At 64.4% G+C, this 16,830-nt stretch overlaps 4 protein-coding genes across 4 annotated transcripts; 1 reads left to right on the top strand and 3 right to left on the bottom strand.

Annotated features, from left to right (window-relative positions):
- Window positions 1-79: 79 nt before the first annotated feature.
- On the bottom strand, window positions 80-1,899 carry PFDN6 (prefoldin subunit 6). Its single transcript, XM_075019269.1, has 5 exons — window positions 1,812-1,899; window positions 899-970; window positions 583-653; window positions 378-502; window positions 80-286 (listed from the first exon to the last, which is right to left on the bottom strand). Exons 2-5 carry the CDS (start codon window positions 960-962, stop codon window positions 178-180), a joined length of 369 nt encoding a protein of 122 aa, XP_074875370.1. The 5' UTR covers window positions 963-970; window positions 1,812-1,899; the 3' UTR covers window positions 80-177.
- Window positions 1,900-5,254: 3,355 nt separating this feature from the next.
- WDR46 (WD repeat domain 46) lies at window positions 5,255-9,636 on the bottom strand. The gene is made up of 15 exons (XM_075019124.1): window positions 9,493-9,636; window positions 9,287-9,367; window positions 8,947-9,059; window positions 8,768-8,855; window positions 8,608-8,669; window positions 8,406-8,510; window positions 7,455-7,605; window positions 7,206-7,341; window positions 7,013-7,112; window positions 6,749-6,902; window positions 6,520-6,667; window positions 6,331-6,425; window positions 5,853-5,948; window positions 5,647-5,748; window positions 5,255-5,553 (listed from the first exon to the last, which is right to left on the bottom strand). The coding sequence occupies exons 1-15, from the start codon at window positions 9,619-9,621 to the stop codon at window positions 5,431-5,433; spliced, it is 1,683 nt and encodes a 560-aa protein (XP_074875225.1). The 5' UTR covers window positions 9,622-9,636; the 3' UTR covers window positions 5,255-5,430.
- An 821-nt stretch (window positions 9,637-10,457) lies between these two features.
- RPS18 (ribosomal protein S18) lies at window positions 10,458-12,358 on the bottom strand. Its single transcript, XM_075019264.1, has 6 exons — window positions 12,267-12,358; window positions 11,899-11,997; window positions 11,710-11,796; window positions 10,990-11,091; window positions 10,797-10,888; window positions 10,458-10,571 (listed from the first exon to the last, which is right to left on the bottom strand). The coding sequence occupies exons 1-6, from the start codon at window positions 12,267-12,269 to the stop codon at window positions 10,496-10,498; spliced, it is 459 nt and encodes a 152-aa protein (XP_074875365.1). The 5' UTR covers window positions 12,270-12,358; the 3' UTR covers window positions 10,458-10,495.
- On the top strand, window positions 12,345-16,817 carry VPS52 (VPS52 subunit of GARP complex). Its single transcript, XM_075019098.1, has 20 exons — window positions 12,345-12,398; window positions 12,506-12,620; window positions 13,002-13,054; window positions 13,179-13,254; window positions 13,371-13,438; window positions 13,549-13,724; window positions 13,796-13,946; window positions 14,061-14,161; window positions 14,242-14,374; window positions 14,480-14,537; window positions 14,664-14,797; window positions 14,881-15,036; window positions 15,150-15,268; window positions 15,361-15,484; window positions 15,572-15,667; window positions 15,771-15,878; window positions 15,982-16,047; window positions 16,152-16,263; window positions 16,371-16,489; window positions 16,579-16,817. The coding sequence occupies exons 1-20, from the start codon at window positions 12,381-12,383 to the stop codon at window positions 16,723-16,725; spliced, it is 2,130 nt and encodes a 709-aa protein (XP_074875199.1). The 5' UTR covers window positions 12,345-12,380; the 3' UTR covers window positions 16,726-16,817.
- Window positions 16,818-16,830: the final 13 nt, after the last annotated feature.

The raw sequence follows: 16,830 nt of genomic DNA, 5'->3' as shown, positions 1-16,830 counted from the left end.
CCCCAGTGCCAGGGCTGTGACACTACGGCAATAAAGACACTACGGGAAGGAGTAGGGACACCTGACGCTCACAGCGATGTTTCTGTTTTGGGAAGGGGTTTAATCTGAATTGGGGAGGGAGTTTGGGGTACAAGGACCCCCCCAAAAAATAAATGGGGTGCGGTCCCCAAAAAACATCTAAGCTTTTCCCTGCGCCCGCTGGAGCTCCTGCTGCAGCCGCCCCAGCGTCTCTCGCTGCTGCTCCGAGCGCCGTTCCAGGTCCTGCATCTGCTGCTCGTAGCGCTTGCTGCCAAATTTTGGGGGGGGGGGGTATATGAATGCCACAGCCCCCCAAAAATCCCCTTACTCCCCCCATGTGGCCCCCTCCGAGTACCTACATTTCGCCATTGATGTAATCCAGGCGTTTGCCGACGGTGGTTTTGGCTTCTTCCATATCTTGTTTTACCAACACCGGCCCCATCAGCTTGAAAATGGTGTTGGTGGCATCCAGCAGCTCCAGCTCCTGGGGTTTTTTTTGGGGAGGGGGGTCAGTAGGGGGGGGGGGGTGTCACCCTTAGAGGGGGGGTTTTGGGCTTCACGCACCTCCTTCACGATATTGTTCTCCGTCAGCTGCGCCTCCAGTTTCTGCCGTGCTGTCACTGACCTGCTCAGGTCTGGGGGCGGAAGGGGGGCACACAAAAAAAAAAGTGGGGGGGAGTCACCTGGCCCCCCCCCCCCCCGGTGCTGGCACCCCCCCAAAATAGGGGTCCTGTGGCACCCCGTGAGGAGGGGAAGGGTGGGAGGGGGATAGTGGGTGCTGGAGGGGGAGGAAGGAGGGGTTATGGGGTGCAGGGGGGGGGCTGGGGGTACAGGGGGGTTATGGGGGTGTGGGGGGGGGTCTGGGGGGGCCAGGCCGTACCTTTCTGGAGCTGCTGGTATTTCTCCAGCTCGCCCTGTAGCTTCTTCTGGATCTGTTCTGCCATGGAGAGGGCTGGGGGGGGGACAGCAGGGGGGATTGGGGGAGGCATCTCTCACCTTTTGGAGCCCCCCTCCCCAAAATCCCAGGGCAGTTCTGTGCCCCATGGGGAGCCCCTGCACCCCAGAGAGGCCCCCCCCCAAATCCCAGAGAACCCTCAAAACTGCACCCCCCCTTCCAGACCCCCCCAAACCCCACAGAGACACGCCCCCCCCCCGCGGACTTCTATAGGGCCCCCAAACACCCCCTGCAGCCTCATGGCCCCCCCCAAGGCCCCCTCGACCCCCCCTGAGCATCCACCCCCCACGGTCCCCCCCAAACCCCTCTAGCACCCCCCAAACCCACAGGCCCCTCCCCCAGACCCCTCCAAGCCCCCCAGGGCCCCCCCAAATCCCTCCAGGCCCCCCCTCACCCCACAGGCCCCCCCTCAAACCCCTCCAGGACCCTCCCACCCACTCCACAGAACCCCCCTCACCCCACAAGCCCCCTCCAACCCCCCCAAATCCCTCCAGGAACCCCCTCACCCCACAAGCCCCCCTCAAACCCCCACACACCCCTCGAGGACCCTCCTACCCACTCCACAGGGCCCCCCAGGCCCCCCCAAACCCCTCCAGGACCCCCCCCACCCCACAGAACCCCCCCAGATATCCCAAGCCCCCCCCCAAACCCCCACAGGCCCCCCCAAATCCTTCCAGGACACCTCCCCACTCCACAGAAACCCCCCCAGACCCCCCCAAACCCCACGAGGACCCTCCCACCCAGTCCACAGGGCCCCCCAAACCCTTCCAGGAAAACCCCCCACCCCACAGAACCCCCCCAACCCCCCCTCACCCCCCCAGGCCCCCCCCCCCCCCACCTTCTCCGCTCGCCTCACGCAGGAACCGGCTCCCGCCCGGCCCCGCCCACCTCCTCCCACGTGACGCGCCGCGTCCCCGCCCCCTCCGCTCCGCGCCTGCGCACTCCCATCCCTCTCCCCCGCCACCCTCACCACGCCCCCTCCGCCCTCACCACGCCCCTTCCGCCCTCACCACGCCCCCTCCACCTTCGCCACGCCCCCTACCTCCGCCACGCCGCGCCCCCCGCTCCCCCAGCACCACGCCCCCTCCAGCCAACACCACGCCCCTCTCCCGCTCCCCAGCCCCGCCCCCTCCCCTTTGGCCCCGCCCTCCCGGCGCTCCGCGCAGGCGCACTCTCCCCCCACCCCCACCCCGAGGAACTTTGCCCCCACGCGTGTCACCCCGCGGGTTCTACGCACCCGTGGGGCTCCCGGGGGAGGGGGGGGGGCGTGTCAGGGGACCCTCCCCGGTAAGCGGGATGTGGCGGTGGAGGAGGCGGGGGGGGCGGCGGGGGGCGGGGCGGGGGGCGGGGCTGGCGCTGGCGCTGGCGGGGCTGGCGCTGGTGGGGGGAGGGGGGTGGGGGGAGGAGCTGGTGGCGGCCGGGCTGGCGGTTTGGCGGGAAAGGGGAGGGGGGGGCGGGGGGGGGGACGAGGGTGCGGGGGGGGGTGCAAGGGGCGCAGGGGGTGCGACTGAGGCGGGGCTTGCGAAGGGTGAGGGTCCTGCAGACGGTGCAGGCGTTGCGAAGGACGCAGGTATTGCAAAAGGTGCAGGTGTTGCAAAGGATGCAGGTATTGCAAAGGATGCAGGTGTTGCAAAGGATGCAGGTGTTGCAAAAGGTGCAGGCGTTGCAAAAGGTGCAGGCGTTGCAAAGGATGCAGGCGTTGCAAAGGATGCAGGTGTTGCAAAAGGTGCAGGTGTTGCAAAGGATGCAGGTGTTGCAAAAGGTGCAGGTGTTGCAAAAGGTGCAGGCGTTGCAAAGGACGCCGGCGTTGCAAAGGACACAGGCGTTGCAAAAGGTGCAGGCGTTGCAAAGGACGCCGGCGTTGCAAAGGACGCAGGCGTTGCAAAAGGTGCAGGCGTTGCAAAGGACGCCGGCGTTGCAAAGGACACAGGCGTTGCAAAAGGTGCAGGCGTTGCAAAGGACGCAGGCGTTGCAAAAGGTGCAGGCGTTGCAAAGGACGCCGGCGTTGCCAACGGTGCAGGCGTTGCCAACGCCGCAAGCTTAGCAAAGGACGCCGGCGTCGCAAACGCCGCGAGCTTTGCAAGCGTCGCGGCCCTTGCGGCCGACGCGGCCCTCGCCGACGACCCCCCCCTCCTCCTCTCCCCCCGCGGCTGCGGACCGACCCCCCCGTTCCTCCTGGTGCTGGTACCCAGCGCCCCGTCCCACGCCGCTCGCCGCCAGGCCATCCGAGAAACGTGGGGGGGCGCGGACGGGCGACCGGGCGGGCTCCCCACCCGCACCCTCTTCGTCCTGGGGGTGCCGACGGCGCCGGCCGAACAACCGGCGGTGCGAGCGGAAGCTCGCCGCCACGGCGACCTCCTGCAAGGCGCCTTCGCCGACACCTACGCCAACCTCACGCGCAAGACGGCGTTCCTGCTCCGCTGGGCCGCGCGCCGTTGCCCCGCCGTCCCTTTCATCCTCAAAGCCGACGACGACGTCTTCGTCAACCTCCCGGCCTTGACGAGTTACTTGGCGTCCTTCCGGCGAGCGCCGCGGTTGTACCTGGGACGGATCCACTGGTGGGTTCGACCCCAGCGGGACCCTCGCGGTCGCCACCACGTCCCCGTCGCCGTTTATCCCGACGCCACCTTCCCCCTCTATTGCAGCGGCACGGCCTACGTCCTGTCGGGGGAGGCGGCGGCGGCCGTGCTGGCGGCGGCCCCCCGAGTCCCTTTCGTCACCCCCGAGGACGTCTGGGTGGGCCTTTGCGCCCAGCGAGCCGGTTTGGCGCCCCGCCACTCGGCTCGGATGGCCGGATCGGCGCGGTTCCCGTTGGACGGGTGCTGTTACGGCGAGGTGCTCTTCACTTCCCACGGGCTCGGCCCCGGCGAGTTGCGGAGGGTCTGGGGGTTGTTGCAAGGAGAGGGGGGGGGTTGTAACGCGTTGCAGCGGGCGCTGGGCGTGCTGCGGTGCAAGGCGCTGGCCGTCGGCGAGTGGCTTTGGCAGTGAGCGGGGAGGGGGACGGTGCGGCGGGGCCGAGGACGTCGCACGGGGCTCGCGCGTGTTGGAGGAGCCGCAGCAGCGCTGGGATGCGGCGTGGTGTCGCTGCGAGCCGTCAGCCGGGGCGCAGAGAGGACGAGGACGTTGCACGTGTTTCAAGGAGCTGCAGCAGCGCTGGGATGCAGCAGCGCTGCGAGCAATCAGCTGCAGTGCAAAGAGGACGAGGACGTTGCATGGGGCTCGCACGTGTTTGGTGAGCCGCAGCAGCCCTGGGATGCGGCGTTGTGTTGCTGCGAGCCATCAGCCGCAGTACAAAGAGGACGAGGACGTTGCACGTGTTCAAGGAGCTGCAGCGGCGCTGGGATGCAGCGTTGCATCGCTGCAAGTGATCAGCCACAGCGCAGCAACAACAAGGACGTTGCACAGGGCTTGCACGTGTTGGAAGAGCTGCAGCAGCCCTGGGATGCAACATTATGTCACTGCAAGCGATCAGCTGTGGGGCAAAGAGGATGAGGATGTTGCTTGTGTTCAACGAGCTGCAGCAGCCCTGGGATGCAGCGTTGCGTTGCTGCAAACCATCAGCCATAGTGCAGAGAGTACAAGGACATCGCACGGGATGTTGCACGTGTTGGAGGAGCCGCAGCAGTGCTGGGATGCAGCATTGCCTCACTGCCAGCGATCAGCTGCTGTGCAACAAGGACATTGCACAGGGCTTGCATGTGTTGCAGGAGCTGCAGCAGCCCTGGGATGCAACATCACGTCGCTGCAAGTGATCAGCTACAGCGCAGCAAGGACGAGACCATTGTACGGGACGTTGCACGTGTTGGAGGAGCTGCTGCAGCACTGGGATGCACCGTTGCGCTGCTGCAAGTGATCAGCCACGGTGCAAAGACAAGGTTGCACAGGGCTTGCATGTGTTCAGGGAGCTGCAGCAACACCAGGACGCGACATCACGTCGCTGCAAGTGATCAGCTGCGGTGCGACAAGGACGTTGCACGGGACGTTGCACATGGAGGAGCCGCAGCAGCGCTGGGATGCAGCGTTGCGTCGCTGCAAGCCCTCAGCCGTGGTGCAAAGAGGACGAGGACAGTGCACGGTGACAAGGACGTTGCACGGTGACTGACAAGGCCATCGCATGGCGCTGCCCCCCCCCCCCCCCCCAGTTGGCAGGCGCTGCAGCGTCCCCATCCCCAGCGGGCAATAAATGCGACGGGGCTGGTGACACCAGCGGTGGCACTTGGCTTTTTTTTGGGGGGGGGGGGGGGGGCAGATGGGGACACACAGGGACAGCAGGGGCTCGGCAGACAGACTTTAATAATGGGGGGGCCATGTTGGGGATCCCCAGAGCGTGCAGAGCAGGGGGGTGTAGGGGACCCCCACAGTGGGGGACACACACCCCAGGGACCCCCAAGCAGGGGGGGGACACAACAGCACCCTGGGGACCCCCATAATGGGTGTTGTGTGCCCCCCCCCCCCCATTATTTCTTGAAGCGGTCGAGGGCCCCACGTTTTGGGGGTGGGGAGGACTCCCCCTTCCTCCTCTCCTTCCTCTTCCCCTTCTTCTCCTGCTCTCGCTGCTCCACGCTCTGACGGATAACAGCCTGGGGAAGGGGGGGGGGGATAAAATGAAGCTGGGTGGCTCCCCCCCCAAATTAATTTGGGGTTCATGGACGGGGGGGGTCTCCAACACGCACCCGCTGCTCCTCGTGGGCCACCTTCCGCTTGCGGTGCAGGAGGTTGTTGCCCTTCGCCCGTCGCCGTGGTTTGAATTTGGCCTTGGCCTGAGGGTCGAAACCCTGGGGGGGGGGGGGGGGGGGCAGCAAAAATACAAGGGGGGGGATTAGCTGGGTTTGAGGGGGGACTGTACCCCAAAATCGAGATCAACCCCCTGCCCCAGTACCAGGCGCTGAATCCGCTCCTCCCGTTTCTGCTGCAAGCTGGCCGTGTCCACGCATCCCAGCTGGGTCGGATCCAGCGTGATCAGCTCCGCCGGGATCTGGGGGGGGGTGTGTCAGTGGTGAGTTTGGGGGGGTCAGGAGATTTGGGGGGGGGTCAGCTACATTTTGGGGGGTGTCTGCAGTAGTTTTAGGGGGAGTCACCTGCGGTTTGGGGGGTCAGAAGTAGGATTGCGGGGGGCAGCAGGATTTTGGGGGCCCCCCCCCAGGAGCTTGGGGGGAGTCAGCAGCAGTTTAGGGGGGCTCAGTAGCCATTTGGCGGGGGGTCAGTAGCCATTTGGGGGAATCACCAGCAGTTTAAGGAGATCAGCAGTGATTTAGGGGATCAGCAAAAGGTTTGGGGGTCAGCTGCGCTTTTGGCCCCCCCCAGCAGTTTTGGGGGTGCCCCCCCCAGCAGTTTTGGGGGTGCCCCCCCCAAATTACCTTCTCCAGCAGCGCCTTCACCTCCCACTCCTGCCGCTGCCGCCGGCTGCGATAGGGATTATTCTCCAACGCATCAAAATTGGCTTCACCGGCACCTAGATGGCAGTGGTGGGGGGATAACGGGTGGGTGGGTTGTCTGGAAACATCCCCCCCCCGACTTTTGACACCCTTGGGTGGGGGCCACCCTACCTGGCACCAAAATGCTGGTAAAACCGTGACCGTGGCCGGCACCGAGGACGTCCTCGAAGGGGCAGAAGCGAAGCCCGTGCGGTGGCCGGGGTGGGCGATGGCAGAGATACGGTTGGGGTGGCCCATCCTTCCCCACTCCCTTGTACACCTTGTTTTTTGGGGGGGACACACATTTAGGGGGGTCATAGAAGAGGAACAAATCAAGGGGGTGTCGGGGGGGGAGTCCTACCTGTACTAGGTCACCGCAGGCGGCTGCCAGCACCCCGCGTTGGCTGAAGGCGAGGTGCCCGGCACCCTGCGGCAGCACCAGCTCCTGCAGCACCCGGTACGTCCGCAGGTCGAACAGCCGCAGTTTGCGGTCCAGCCCCGCTGACGCCATGTACCTGGGAAAAGAAATAAGTGGGGGGGACACACAAAAAAGTGACACACCGGTTCTCATTAGCTATAGGATTAGGTGTGTCGTCCCCCCACCAAAAAGTTTCCCAGTGCTCACGTGCCGGTGGGATCGACGGCGAGTGCCCGCAGGGCACCGCGGTGGCAAAGCATCCGCACCAGCGGCTCCGACACAGTGGGACTCCACAACGTCACTGTCCCTGGGGACAAGGACGTGATTTAAAGGAGGGAGAGAGTTAAAGACACCCCTCTGGGTTTTTTTTTTGGGGGGGGGGGGGGGGGGTTGGTCTTACCGTTGCTGTGACCCAGGTGGATGATGGCATTAGCCGGATTCTGTGCCATAACGGCCAAACGCCCACCCCGGGTGCAAAGCGCGGCCACCTCCTTCCCCACCGAAATATCCAGATATTGCAAAAAGCCTTTGTCGTTCTGCAAGAGAGAAAAAAAGATCATCAGGACCTTCCCACCCCCCCCAACCTCTCCCCCCCCCCTTCCCTGACCCCCACCCCACCGAGGACCCTGGTGTCCCGGTGGGCACCCACCGCGGTGGCCAAGAGGAAATGGTAAGGCAGGAATTGGAGCTGTAAAACGCCGGGAAAACTCTTGAGGCAGTTGAGTTCCAGCCCTTGGTTGTCGTAAACGTGGAGCCACCGGCGCTGGGCCACCGCCAGCAGCGTCTCCGTGTGCAGCCACCTGCGGGGGGGACACGGTTGGGGGGACACGCACAAGGGACGAGGGTTGCACGGGGCTGCGCGTGGGGCAGGCGAGATGCAAGGGGTTTGCGGGCGCGGGCGCAGCGCGGCACGTGCAAAGGGTTTGCACGTGGGTGCACAGCGCAGCACACGGGACATGCAAGGGGTTTGCAGACGTTGTCTCGTGCTCTGCACGCGGGGGTTTGTGTGTGGGTGCACGGTGCAGCACAGAGAGGGGATTTGCATGTGGGACACATAATGGGTTTGCACTCACGTCCACGACTCTACACGAGGTTTGCACGCACGTGCACGGCGCTGCACAAGCGGGGTTTGCACGTGGGTGTACAACATGACACAAGGGATTTGCATGTGGGTGCACAGCGCGGCACGCAGGACACGCAAGGGGTTTGCATGCAGGCGCACAGCGCAGCACGTGGGACACGCAGTGGGTTTGCACACGTGCGCGTGGTGCTGCACCTGGCACGTGCGATGGGTTTGCACGCCTGCCCCTTGCACACATGGACGTCTGCACACACGTGCGCAGCACAAAGAGGTTTGCACGCACATCCCTGACTCTGCCCACGGGGCTTTGCACGCAAGCGCCCGATGCGGTGCACACAACGGGTTTGCTTGCACGCACACGCCAGGTGCTGCGCACAGAGCTTCGCATATGCATCCTTGGCTTTTCACACTCGCGCGTGCCGCGGCTTATGCCCACACGTCCCCGGCTCCGCACGCTCGCAGTGCAACACCACCGCTGCAGCTCCACGCACGCCTTGCACATGCTCCGTGTGCACTCACGCCACGTCCGTCACCGTCTCCATCACGTTGATCTCGCACATCAGTGCCTTCGTCTGCCAATCCATGGCGGCCACGTGGCCCCGTCGGCCCCCCAGCAGAAGGTGCCTGTGGAATGGAGGGGGACAGGAGGTGAAGGGGGGGGGACAGGAGATGACAAGGAGCGGTGACAAGGCGGGGGACACCCCGACCTGGCACAACTCACCGCCCGTTGCGGGTGTAATCCAGCCGGTACGGCCCGAACTGTTCCAACCTCAGGTCAAAGTGCTGCAGGAAAGGGAAAGGAAGGGGATGAGACCCTCCCAGTGTGTCATTCCCCCCCCCAAATGTCCCTTGTCCCCCGCCTCGCCGTGTCCCCATCCCACCTTAGCGGCACTGGCGATGTCCACAGCCTCAGCGATGTCCCCTTGGGTGATGGTGCAGGTGTCCTCGCCAGGGTCGGCCTCCAGGAACCTGGGGGGACGTTGAAAGGGGGGGTGTGAGGGGACAAAGTAGGGCGGAGGGGGACACAGGTGACACTGGGGAGGGGACACAGGGGACTCACCCCGGCTCCTCGGGGAGCAGCAGGTCCAACCGAGCCGCCCGGGCGGCCGCCGCTTCCTCCCGCTGCCCCGACAGCTTCAGGTGCCACCGCAGGCGCTGGCTTTTGGCCCGGGGCTGGCGGGGGGGGGACACACACACACCGTGAGGTGGGGACAACCCCCCCCAATATCCACCCCCAGAGCCCCCCCAAACCTCCGCCCCAACAGTTCCTTCCCCAGGGCCCCCCCCAATCACTCCCACAGCCCCCCTGACACCCCCCCACCCCAATATCGTCCTCCCCCCCACCCCGAATTCCCCTCTAGACCCCCCCCGGGGCTCCGGTTCCCCCCCCCCGTTCTCACCGCCTTCTCCTTCGTCCCCCGCAGGAACCGCTTCACCCTGGGCCGGGGCAGCGGGGCGGGCCCGGGGAACGGGTCCTTCCTCTGTGTGGAGAGAGACAGAGGCCTGGTACCGGGGGGAAAAAGCACCGGGACCCCCCCGGTACCGAAACCGCCCCGAATTCCCCTTTTCCCGTAGCGGGATCCCCCCCCGGAGTCCCCCGCCCTACCCCGGACACGCTGCCGGTGTCTCCCCGTTCCCCGCCATGGCTGGCGGAGGCGGCGGGGCCCGGCCCGGCCCGTTGCCGTCGGTGAAGGGTGCGGGACCTCCCGCCGTTCGCTGCCGCCGCCGCCGCCATGTGCGATCTGCCTCCCCGCCCTTTCCGGCGTGGCGACCAATCAGAAGACAGGGAAGGTAAGAGCGCGACCAATCAGAACACAGAGGCGCGGCGGAAGGGGTGAAGCCGGCGCCGCCATGTTGGAGGAGGGCAAGGGTGAGGCGGCGGCGCCGCCATGTTGGTTGAGGGCAGCGAGGGCGGGACGGCGGCCATGTTTGTTGAAGGCAACCAGGGGTGGAAGCCGGCGCCGCCATGTTTGTTGAGGGCAGCTGGGCGGACGGCAGCTCTATACCACACGCGTGGCGGCGGGTAGGCGGGGCTTGCACACTCGCGGCAAAGGGGCGGGGCTTGCACGCCGCTGCCCCGCCCCCCCCGAAGCCTGGCTGCCCTCGTACAGTGGGCAGGCGAGGCCCCATCGTCGTGCAATGACCCATCCTCGTGCAAGGTCCTCGTGCGAGGCCCGTCATCGTGCAAGGCACCATCCTCGTGCAAGGTAATGTCCACCTCCCGAGGCCCCGCCCCCGCATGGAGCCCCGTTCTCATCCAACATCCCATCCTTGTGCAAAGCCTCATCCTCGTGCGAGGGCCCCCATCCTCGTGCGAGACCTTGCCCTGGTGCAAAAGCACCGGCCCCGGGGCCGAAACCCCTCGTGCAAGGTCCCATCCTTGTGCAAAGACCCTCCCCATCCCTGTGTGAAGCCCTGCTCTCCTGTGAGGCTCCAACTTCTCGAGGCCCTGTCCTCGTGCAAGGCCATGTCCTTTGATGGAGCCTCCATCTTCCCCTGACCCCCCACCCTCGTGCAAGCCCCCACCCCATCTTCGTGCGAAGCCACACACACACACAAGGACCACCTCTGTCACCACCAACGTCACTTTTATTCCTCCCCTGCCCCCGTCACTTCTTCTTGGAGACACCGACGGTGCGGCCCCGCCGGCCGGTGGTCTTGGTGTGCTGGCCTCGCACGCGCAGCCTGGGGGGGGTTGACAAGACAGGAGGGACGTGTCACCAGTGTCACCTCCCTCCCTGTGTCCCATGTCCCCAAATCCCCCCCCCCTTCACCCCCAGAAGTGCCCCAGCCTGCCGCACGTGGGGGGACAGACGACACGACAGCGGTCTCAAGGACCCTATTCCCCCCTAGTGTCACCACTCCCTGTGCCCCCAAGCCCCCCCCAGTGTCCCCAAGCCCCCCGCTCACCCCCAGAAGTGTCGCAGTCCCCGATGTGCCCGGATTTTCTTCAACCGCTCCAAATCCTCTCTCAGTTTATTGTCCAAGCCGTTGGCCAAGACCTGCAGAGGAACGACGACGACACATTAGGGGACATCAAGGGGCATTACGGGACATCGGGGGACACCCAGGGGGGTGTCCCATGTGTGTGTCCCCCCCTCACCTGGCTGTACTTCCCGTCTTTCACGTCTTTCTGCCGGTTGAGGAACCAATCGGGGATTTTGTACTGTCGGGGGTTCTGCATGATGGTGATGACCCGCTCCACCTGGGGGGGGACAGGGCGGGGGGACACCCCCCCAGAGATGTCCCCAACTTCCTTAGAGATGTCCACAGGCCCCTAAATGTCCCCAGCCCCCCCCGAGATGTCCCCAAGCCCCCTAGATGCCCCAAACTCCCCTAGAGATGTCCCCAAGATCCTAGAGATATCCCCAACCTCCCTAGAAATGTACCCAAGCCCCCCCAGAAATATCACCTCTCCCCTAGAAATGTCCCCAAGCCCCCTAGAGATGCCCTGAATCCCCCTAGACATGTCCCCAACACCCCTAGAGGTGTCCCCAAGCTCCCTAGAAATATCCCCAACCCCCCTAGAGATGTCCCCAAACCCTCCAGAAATGTCCCCAAGCCCCGGAAATATCCCCAATCTCCCTAGACACAACCCCAAGCCCCCTAGATGTCCCCAAGCCCCTAGAAATGCCCACAAGCCCCTAGAAATGCCCATAAGTTACCTAGAAACATCCCCAACCCCCTTAGAAATGTTCCCAAGCCCCTAGAAATATCTGCAAGCTCCTAGAAATGCCTCCAGCCCCCCTGGAGATGCCCCCAAGCCCCAAGAAATGTCCCCAAGCCTCCAAGAAATGTCCCTGTCCCCTCCCAACCCTCTCACCTCGTCCTCGGTCAGCTCGCCCGCTCGCTTGGTGAGGTCGATGTCAGCTTTGCGCAGCACCACGTGGGCGTAGCGGCGTCCCACGCCCTGGGGGGACACACACACGCGACAAAAAGCGTGGAGGGGTCGTCACGTCACTTGTGTCATCCCCCCCCCCCGCCTCGTATCCCACTCCCGCTGTCCCCTCACCTTGATGGCGGTGATGGCGAAAGCAATTTTCCGGCGCCCATCGATGTTGGTGTTGAGGACACGCAGGATGTGCTGGAACTTCTCGGGGATGACGAGAGACTAGGGGGACACGCGGACACGGTTACCGGGGGGGGACACGGTCACGGGGGGCGTGGGGTTGGCCACCGGGGCTGACATGGCCGCCACCGGGGAGAAGGTCGGGGGGGGGGGGGGGGTGTCCGGCCATACACCGCCGCCATCTCTTCCCGCCGCCGCCTCCATCCCTCCCCCCCCGCTCCCCCATATCCCCCCGCTTCTCCCCGCTCCCTCCCCACCGCTCTCTCCCTCCCCCCTGGCCCCGATGGCGACCGATAACCACCGGCACCCACCATGGCTGCGGCCTCCTCCTCCCGCCGGTTCCTTTGGGAAAGAAAGCGGAAGTGACGTCAGCGCGCCGGGCCGGGGAAGGGGGAGCACCCGTCACGTGACAGAGGCAGGCTGTCATGGCGGCGGCGATGGAGGTAGAACCGGGGCTGGGGGAGTACCGGGGGGGTTTTGGGGGTCCCGGGGGGGTTTTGAGGGTCCCGGGGGGGTCCCGGGCCGGGTTGAGCCGTTCCCTTTGTCGCAGGTTCGAGTCTCGGAGCCGCCGCTGGAAACGGAGCTGGAGGCGGAACTGGGCCCCGGCCCCCCCGACCCCGAGCTGGACCTGGGGGGGGAAGATCTGGTGTTGGATGAAGTGGACGGTGGGGGACACCGGGGGGGACCGGTTATGGCGGGGGGGGGAAACCGGGGGGACCGGTTATGGGGACGACGACACACGGGGGACCTGTTATTGGGGGGGGGGGGGGAAATGAGGGACCAGTGATGGGGGGGCACAGGGGAGCCGTGATGGGAGTTGGGGGACCAGGGGGTTGTTTTGGGTGGGCTCGGGGGGAAATGGGGGTACAGGGAGGGGGGAGGGGACAGCTGAGGGGGACACTGGGGTGTTTTGGTGGGGGATGATGGGAAACAGATGATGCTGATGGGGCAAGGAGCAGTTAGGGGGCTGGCGTGGGGACAGCGGGGACATCGAGCCACTGTCATGTCGTGTCCCCCCCAAAAAATAAATCCTCCCCCACCCCCAGTTCACATCCAGGCCAACCTGGAGGACGCGCTGGTGCAGGAGGCCCTGAAGACGGTGAGCGGCTTTTGCTCCCCCACACACCCCAAACACCCTGCCCTATAGCGTTCCCAGCCCTACAGCGGCATCCCCAGCCCCCCCAGCATGTGTGTCCCCCCCAGTGACGCAGCTGTCCCCGTAGGGCGTGGATCTGCAGCAGTATTCCAAGCAGGTAGAGCTGGAGCTGCAAGAGGTTGAACGCGCTTCCATCCACGACTGTATCCTTGTTTGGGGGGGGGAGGCATGGGGGGGAGGTGGCTGTCACCTAGGGGGAACACACAGTGTCCCCCATGTGTCCCCAACGTGTCGCCACGTCCTTTACCCGCCCCCGCAGACATCAAAGAGAGTGAGAACATCGCGTCGCTGCACAACCAGATCACCGCTTGCGACGCCATCCTGGAGGTGAGGGCTGGGACGGGGTGTCCCTGTCTCCGTGTCCATCCTCCCCCCCCCCACTGTGTCCCCAAGGCGTCCCCTGACCCCTTGTTGTGTGTCTCCCCCCACCCCGGCAGCGCATGGAACAGATGCTGAGCGCTTTCCAATGCGACCTAAGCAGCATCAGCTCTGAGATCCGGACGTTACAAGAGCAGTCGGTGGCCATGAATTTGCGGCTGAAGAACCGCCGGGCCGTACGGGAGCAGCTGGGCCAGCTCCTGGATGAGCTGGTCGTCCCCGCTGTCATGATCAGGTGGGATACGGGGACGAAAGAGGTCTCTTGTCACCTCCATGGCCCCGTGTCACCTTTCTGTCACCTCGTAGCACCATCCTGGAGGCGCCGGTGACGGAGCCAGAATTCCTGGAGCAGCTGCAGGAGCTGAATGGGAAAATCAACTCGGTGAAGGAACAGGCATTCAGGGAGACTGTGGCCTGCGCTGACGTCCAGCACGTCCTGGAGAAGCTCAAGATTAAGGTGAGGACACCCCAACCAGCACCCAAAGGACCCCAGCCAGTACCCAAGGGACCCCCCCCCCAGCACCCAGGGGACCCCTCAGCATCCCCCAACCCATCCCTGTGTCCCCCCAAGGCCGTCACCAAGATCCGGGAGTTCGTCCTGCAGAAGATTTACTCCTTCCGCAAGCCCATGACCAACTACCAGATCCCCCAAAACGCCTTGTTGAAGTACAGGTGAGGTGTTGGGGGGCGGATCAGGGAAGAAAATGGGGGTGCAGGGGGGGTACCCCAACTTCTCCCCTCACCCCGAGCAGGTTCTTCTACCAGTTCCTGCTGGGCAACGAGCGGACAGTGGCGCAGGAGCTGCGGGAGCAGTACGTGGACACCATGAGCAAGATTTATCTCTCCTACTTCAAATCTTACACCAGCCGCCTCATGAAGATCCAGGTGGGGTTTGGGGAGCTGGGGATGTGTTGGGGGGATGGTGGATGCGTTGGGGACACCGGGGGATGTGTTTTGGGTGCTGACTCCCCTCCGTTTTGTCACCCGCAGTACGAAGAGGTGGCCGAGAAGGACGATCTCATGGGTGTGGAGGACACAGCCAAAAAAGATATCCTGGGATCATGGGGGACAGGATGACGACAGGGGAGAGGTTTTGGGGGGGGAGGGAGGAGGCTGGGGACACAATGTTATTGCCTTGACCCCCGTTATCGTGTCATTTCTGCCCCCCCATCACGTTTTTTTTCCAAGCCCTCTCTGAAAAACCGCAACACCGTCTTCACTCTGGGCAACCGGGGCAGCGTCATCGGGGCGGCCGAGCTGGAGGGTCCCATCATCGTCCCCCACGCCGCCCAAAAGAGCGACGTGCGGGTGAGTTATGAGGAGGGAATTACGGGGCGGGGGGGCCCCGGGGGGGTGTCCTGACCTCTGTCTGTCCCTCTGTCCGTCCGTAGTACCCCTTCGAGTCACTGTTCCGCAGCCAGCACTACGCTCTCCTGGATAACAGTTGCCGCGAGTATTTGTTCCTCTGCGACTTTTTTATGGTGACGGGTCCCAGCGCCCAAGATCTTTTCAACGCCGTCATGGGAAAGACCTTGACCATGTTCCTGGTGAGGTTTTTTTGGGGGGGGAAGTGCCGTGGGGTTTTGGGGGGGCCCCCAAAGCCGCTGGCTGACGTGTCTGTCTCTGTTCCCCCCCGCTCCCCGCAAAAAAAAAAACGTAGAAGCACATGGAAGCGTACGTCTGCGATTGCTACGACAGCATCGCCATCTTCCTCTGCATCCACATCGTCCTGCGCTTCAAAGCCATTATGGCCAAGCGCAACATCCCCGCCGTCGATAAGTGAGTGGGGGGGGACAACGCACCCACCCGGGGGACCACAAAAATCCTGCAGGGACCCCCCCAAATCTGTGTGTCTCCCCACCACCACCCAGGTACTGGGACACGCTACTGGACATCCTGTGGCCTCGCTTCAAGCACATCCTGGAGCTGAACATCCAGAGCATCCAGAGCACCGACCCCCAAAAGTTGGGGTTCCTCGACACCCGACCTCACTACGTATGGGGAGGGCGATGCGGGGGGAGGGGGTTTTGGGGTCCCCCCCCGTACCCGCCCCTCACCTCGCACCCCCAACCCGCCCCCCAGATCACCCGTCGCTACGCCGAGTTCTCCTCCGCCATCGTCAGCATCAACCAGACCTTCCCTAACGAGAAGACCCACGCACTGCTGGGGCAACTCCAGGTATTGGGGGGACACCTTGCCCCCCCCCAAACTTCAGGGGGGACCCAGGAGTGTTGGGGACCCCCCCACGCTGCCCCCCCATCCCATTCTCCCCCCCTCCAAGGTGGAAGTGGAAAACTTTGTGCTGCGTGTGGCGGCCGAGTTCTCCTCCCGCAAGGAGCAGCTCATCTTCCTCATTAACAACTACGACATGATGCTGGGGGTCCTCATGGTAACGAACACGCCCCCCCCCCAAAAAAGCCAAGAGCCCCCCCCCAAATTTAAAGGGGGGCCTCAAAACCTCCATGTGTCGTTCCCCCCCATCTCACCCCCAGGAGCGGGCGGTGGAGGAGAGCAAAGAGGTGGAGGGTTTCCAGCAGCTACTCTCTGCCCGCACCCAGGTAAGAGCCCCCCCCCTTTCTATTTTTGGGGCTTCCCCAATTTTAGGGTGACACCTTGGGGTGGGGGGGGTGTGTCACCTTCACCTCCCCCCCACCTCCCCTAGGAATTCATCGAGGAGATCCTCTCCCCCCCCTTTGGCGGGATGATCGCCTTTGTTAAGGAGGCCGAGGCGCTGCTGGAGAAAGGGCAGCTGGAACGGCTGCGCGGGGAGGAAGGTAAGAAGCGGAGGGGGCCAAAATGTGAGTTTTAGGGACCCCCACCCTGAAAAGGAGAAGGGGGGGGTCCTCAATTTTTATACATCTCCCCCCCTCAACCTCCTCAGCCCGCGTAACACAACTGGCTCGAGGTTTTTCCAGCACCTGGAAGGCGGCGGTGGAGTCGCTCAGCCAGGACGTCATGCGTTCCTTCAGCAACTTCAAAAACGGCACCGGCATCATCCAGGTGGGATCCGGGGGATTTTGGGGAAGGGGGGGAAGGTTCCTAATGCCCCCCCCCCCCACCTTAAACCCCTGCCTCGGCCCTCTCCCTAGGGTGCTTTGACGCAGCTGATCCAATATTACCACCGGTTCCACAAGGTGCTGGCGCAGCCCCCCCTCCGCTCCCTGCCCGCCCGCGCCGAGCTCATCAACATCCACCACCTCATGGTCGAGCTCAAGAAGCACAAACCCAACTTCTAAAAAAAGGGGGGGGGGATTTATCTGTCTGTCTGTCTGGCCCCCCCCCTCCAGCTGTCTGTCTGGCCATGCTGGTGGCAGCTACCGTCCCTGCTGTCACCCCCCCAC

Source organism: Buteo buteo, chromosome 32 (genome assembly GCF_964188355.1).
Source record: "Buteo buteo chromosome 32, bButBut1.hap1.1, whole genome shotgun sequence".
Lineage (NCBI taxonomy): Eukaryota > Metazoa > Chordata > Aves > Accipitriformes > Accipitridae > Buteo > Buteo buteo.
Note: the sequence above shows the minus strand (reverse complement) of the source record. Positions and strands in the feature narration are given on the sequence as shown.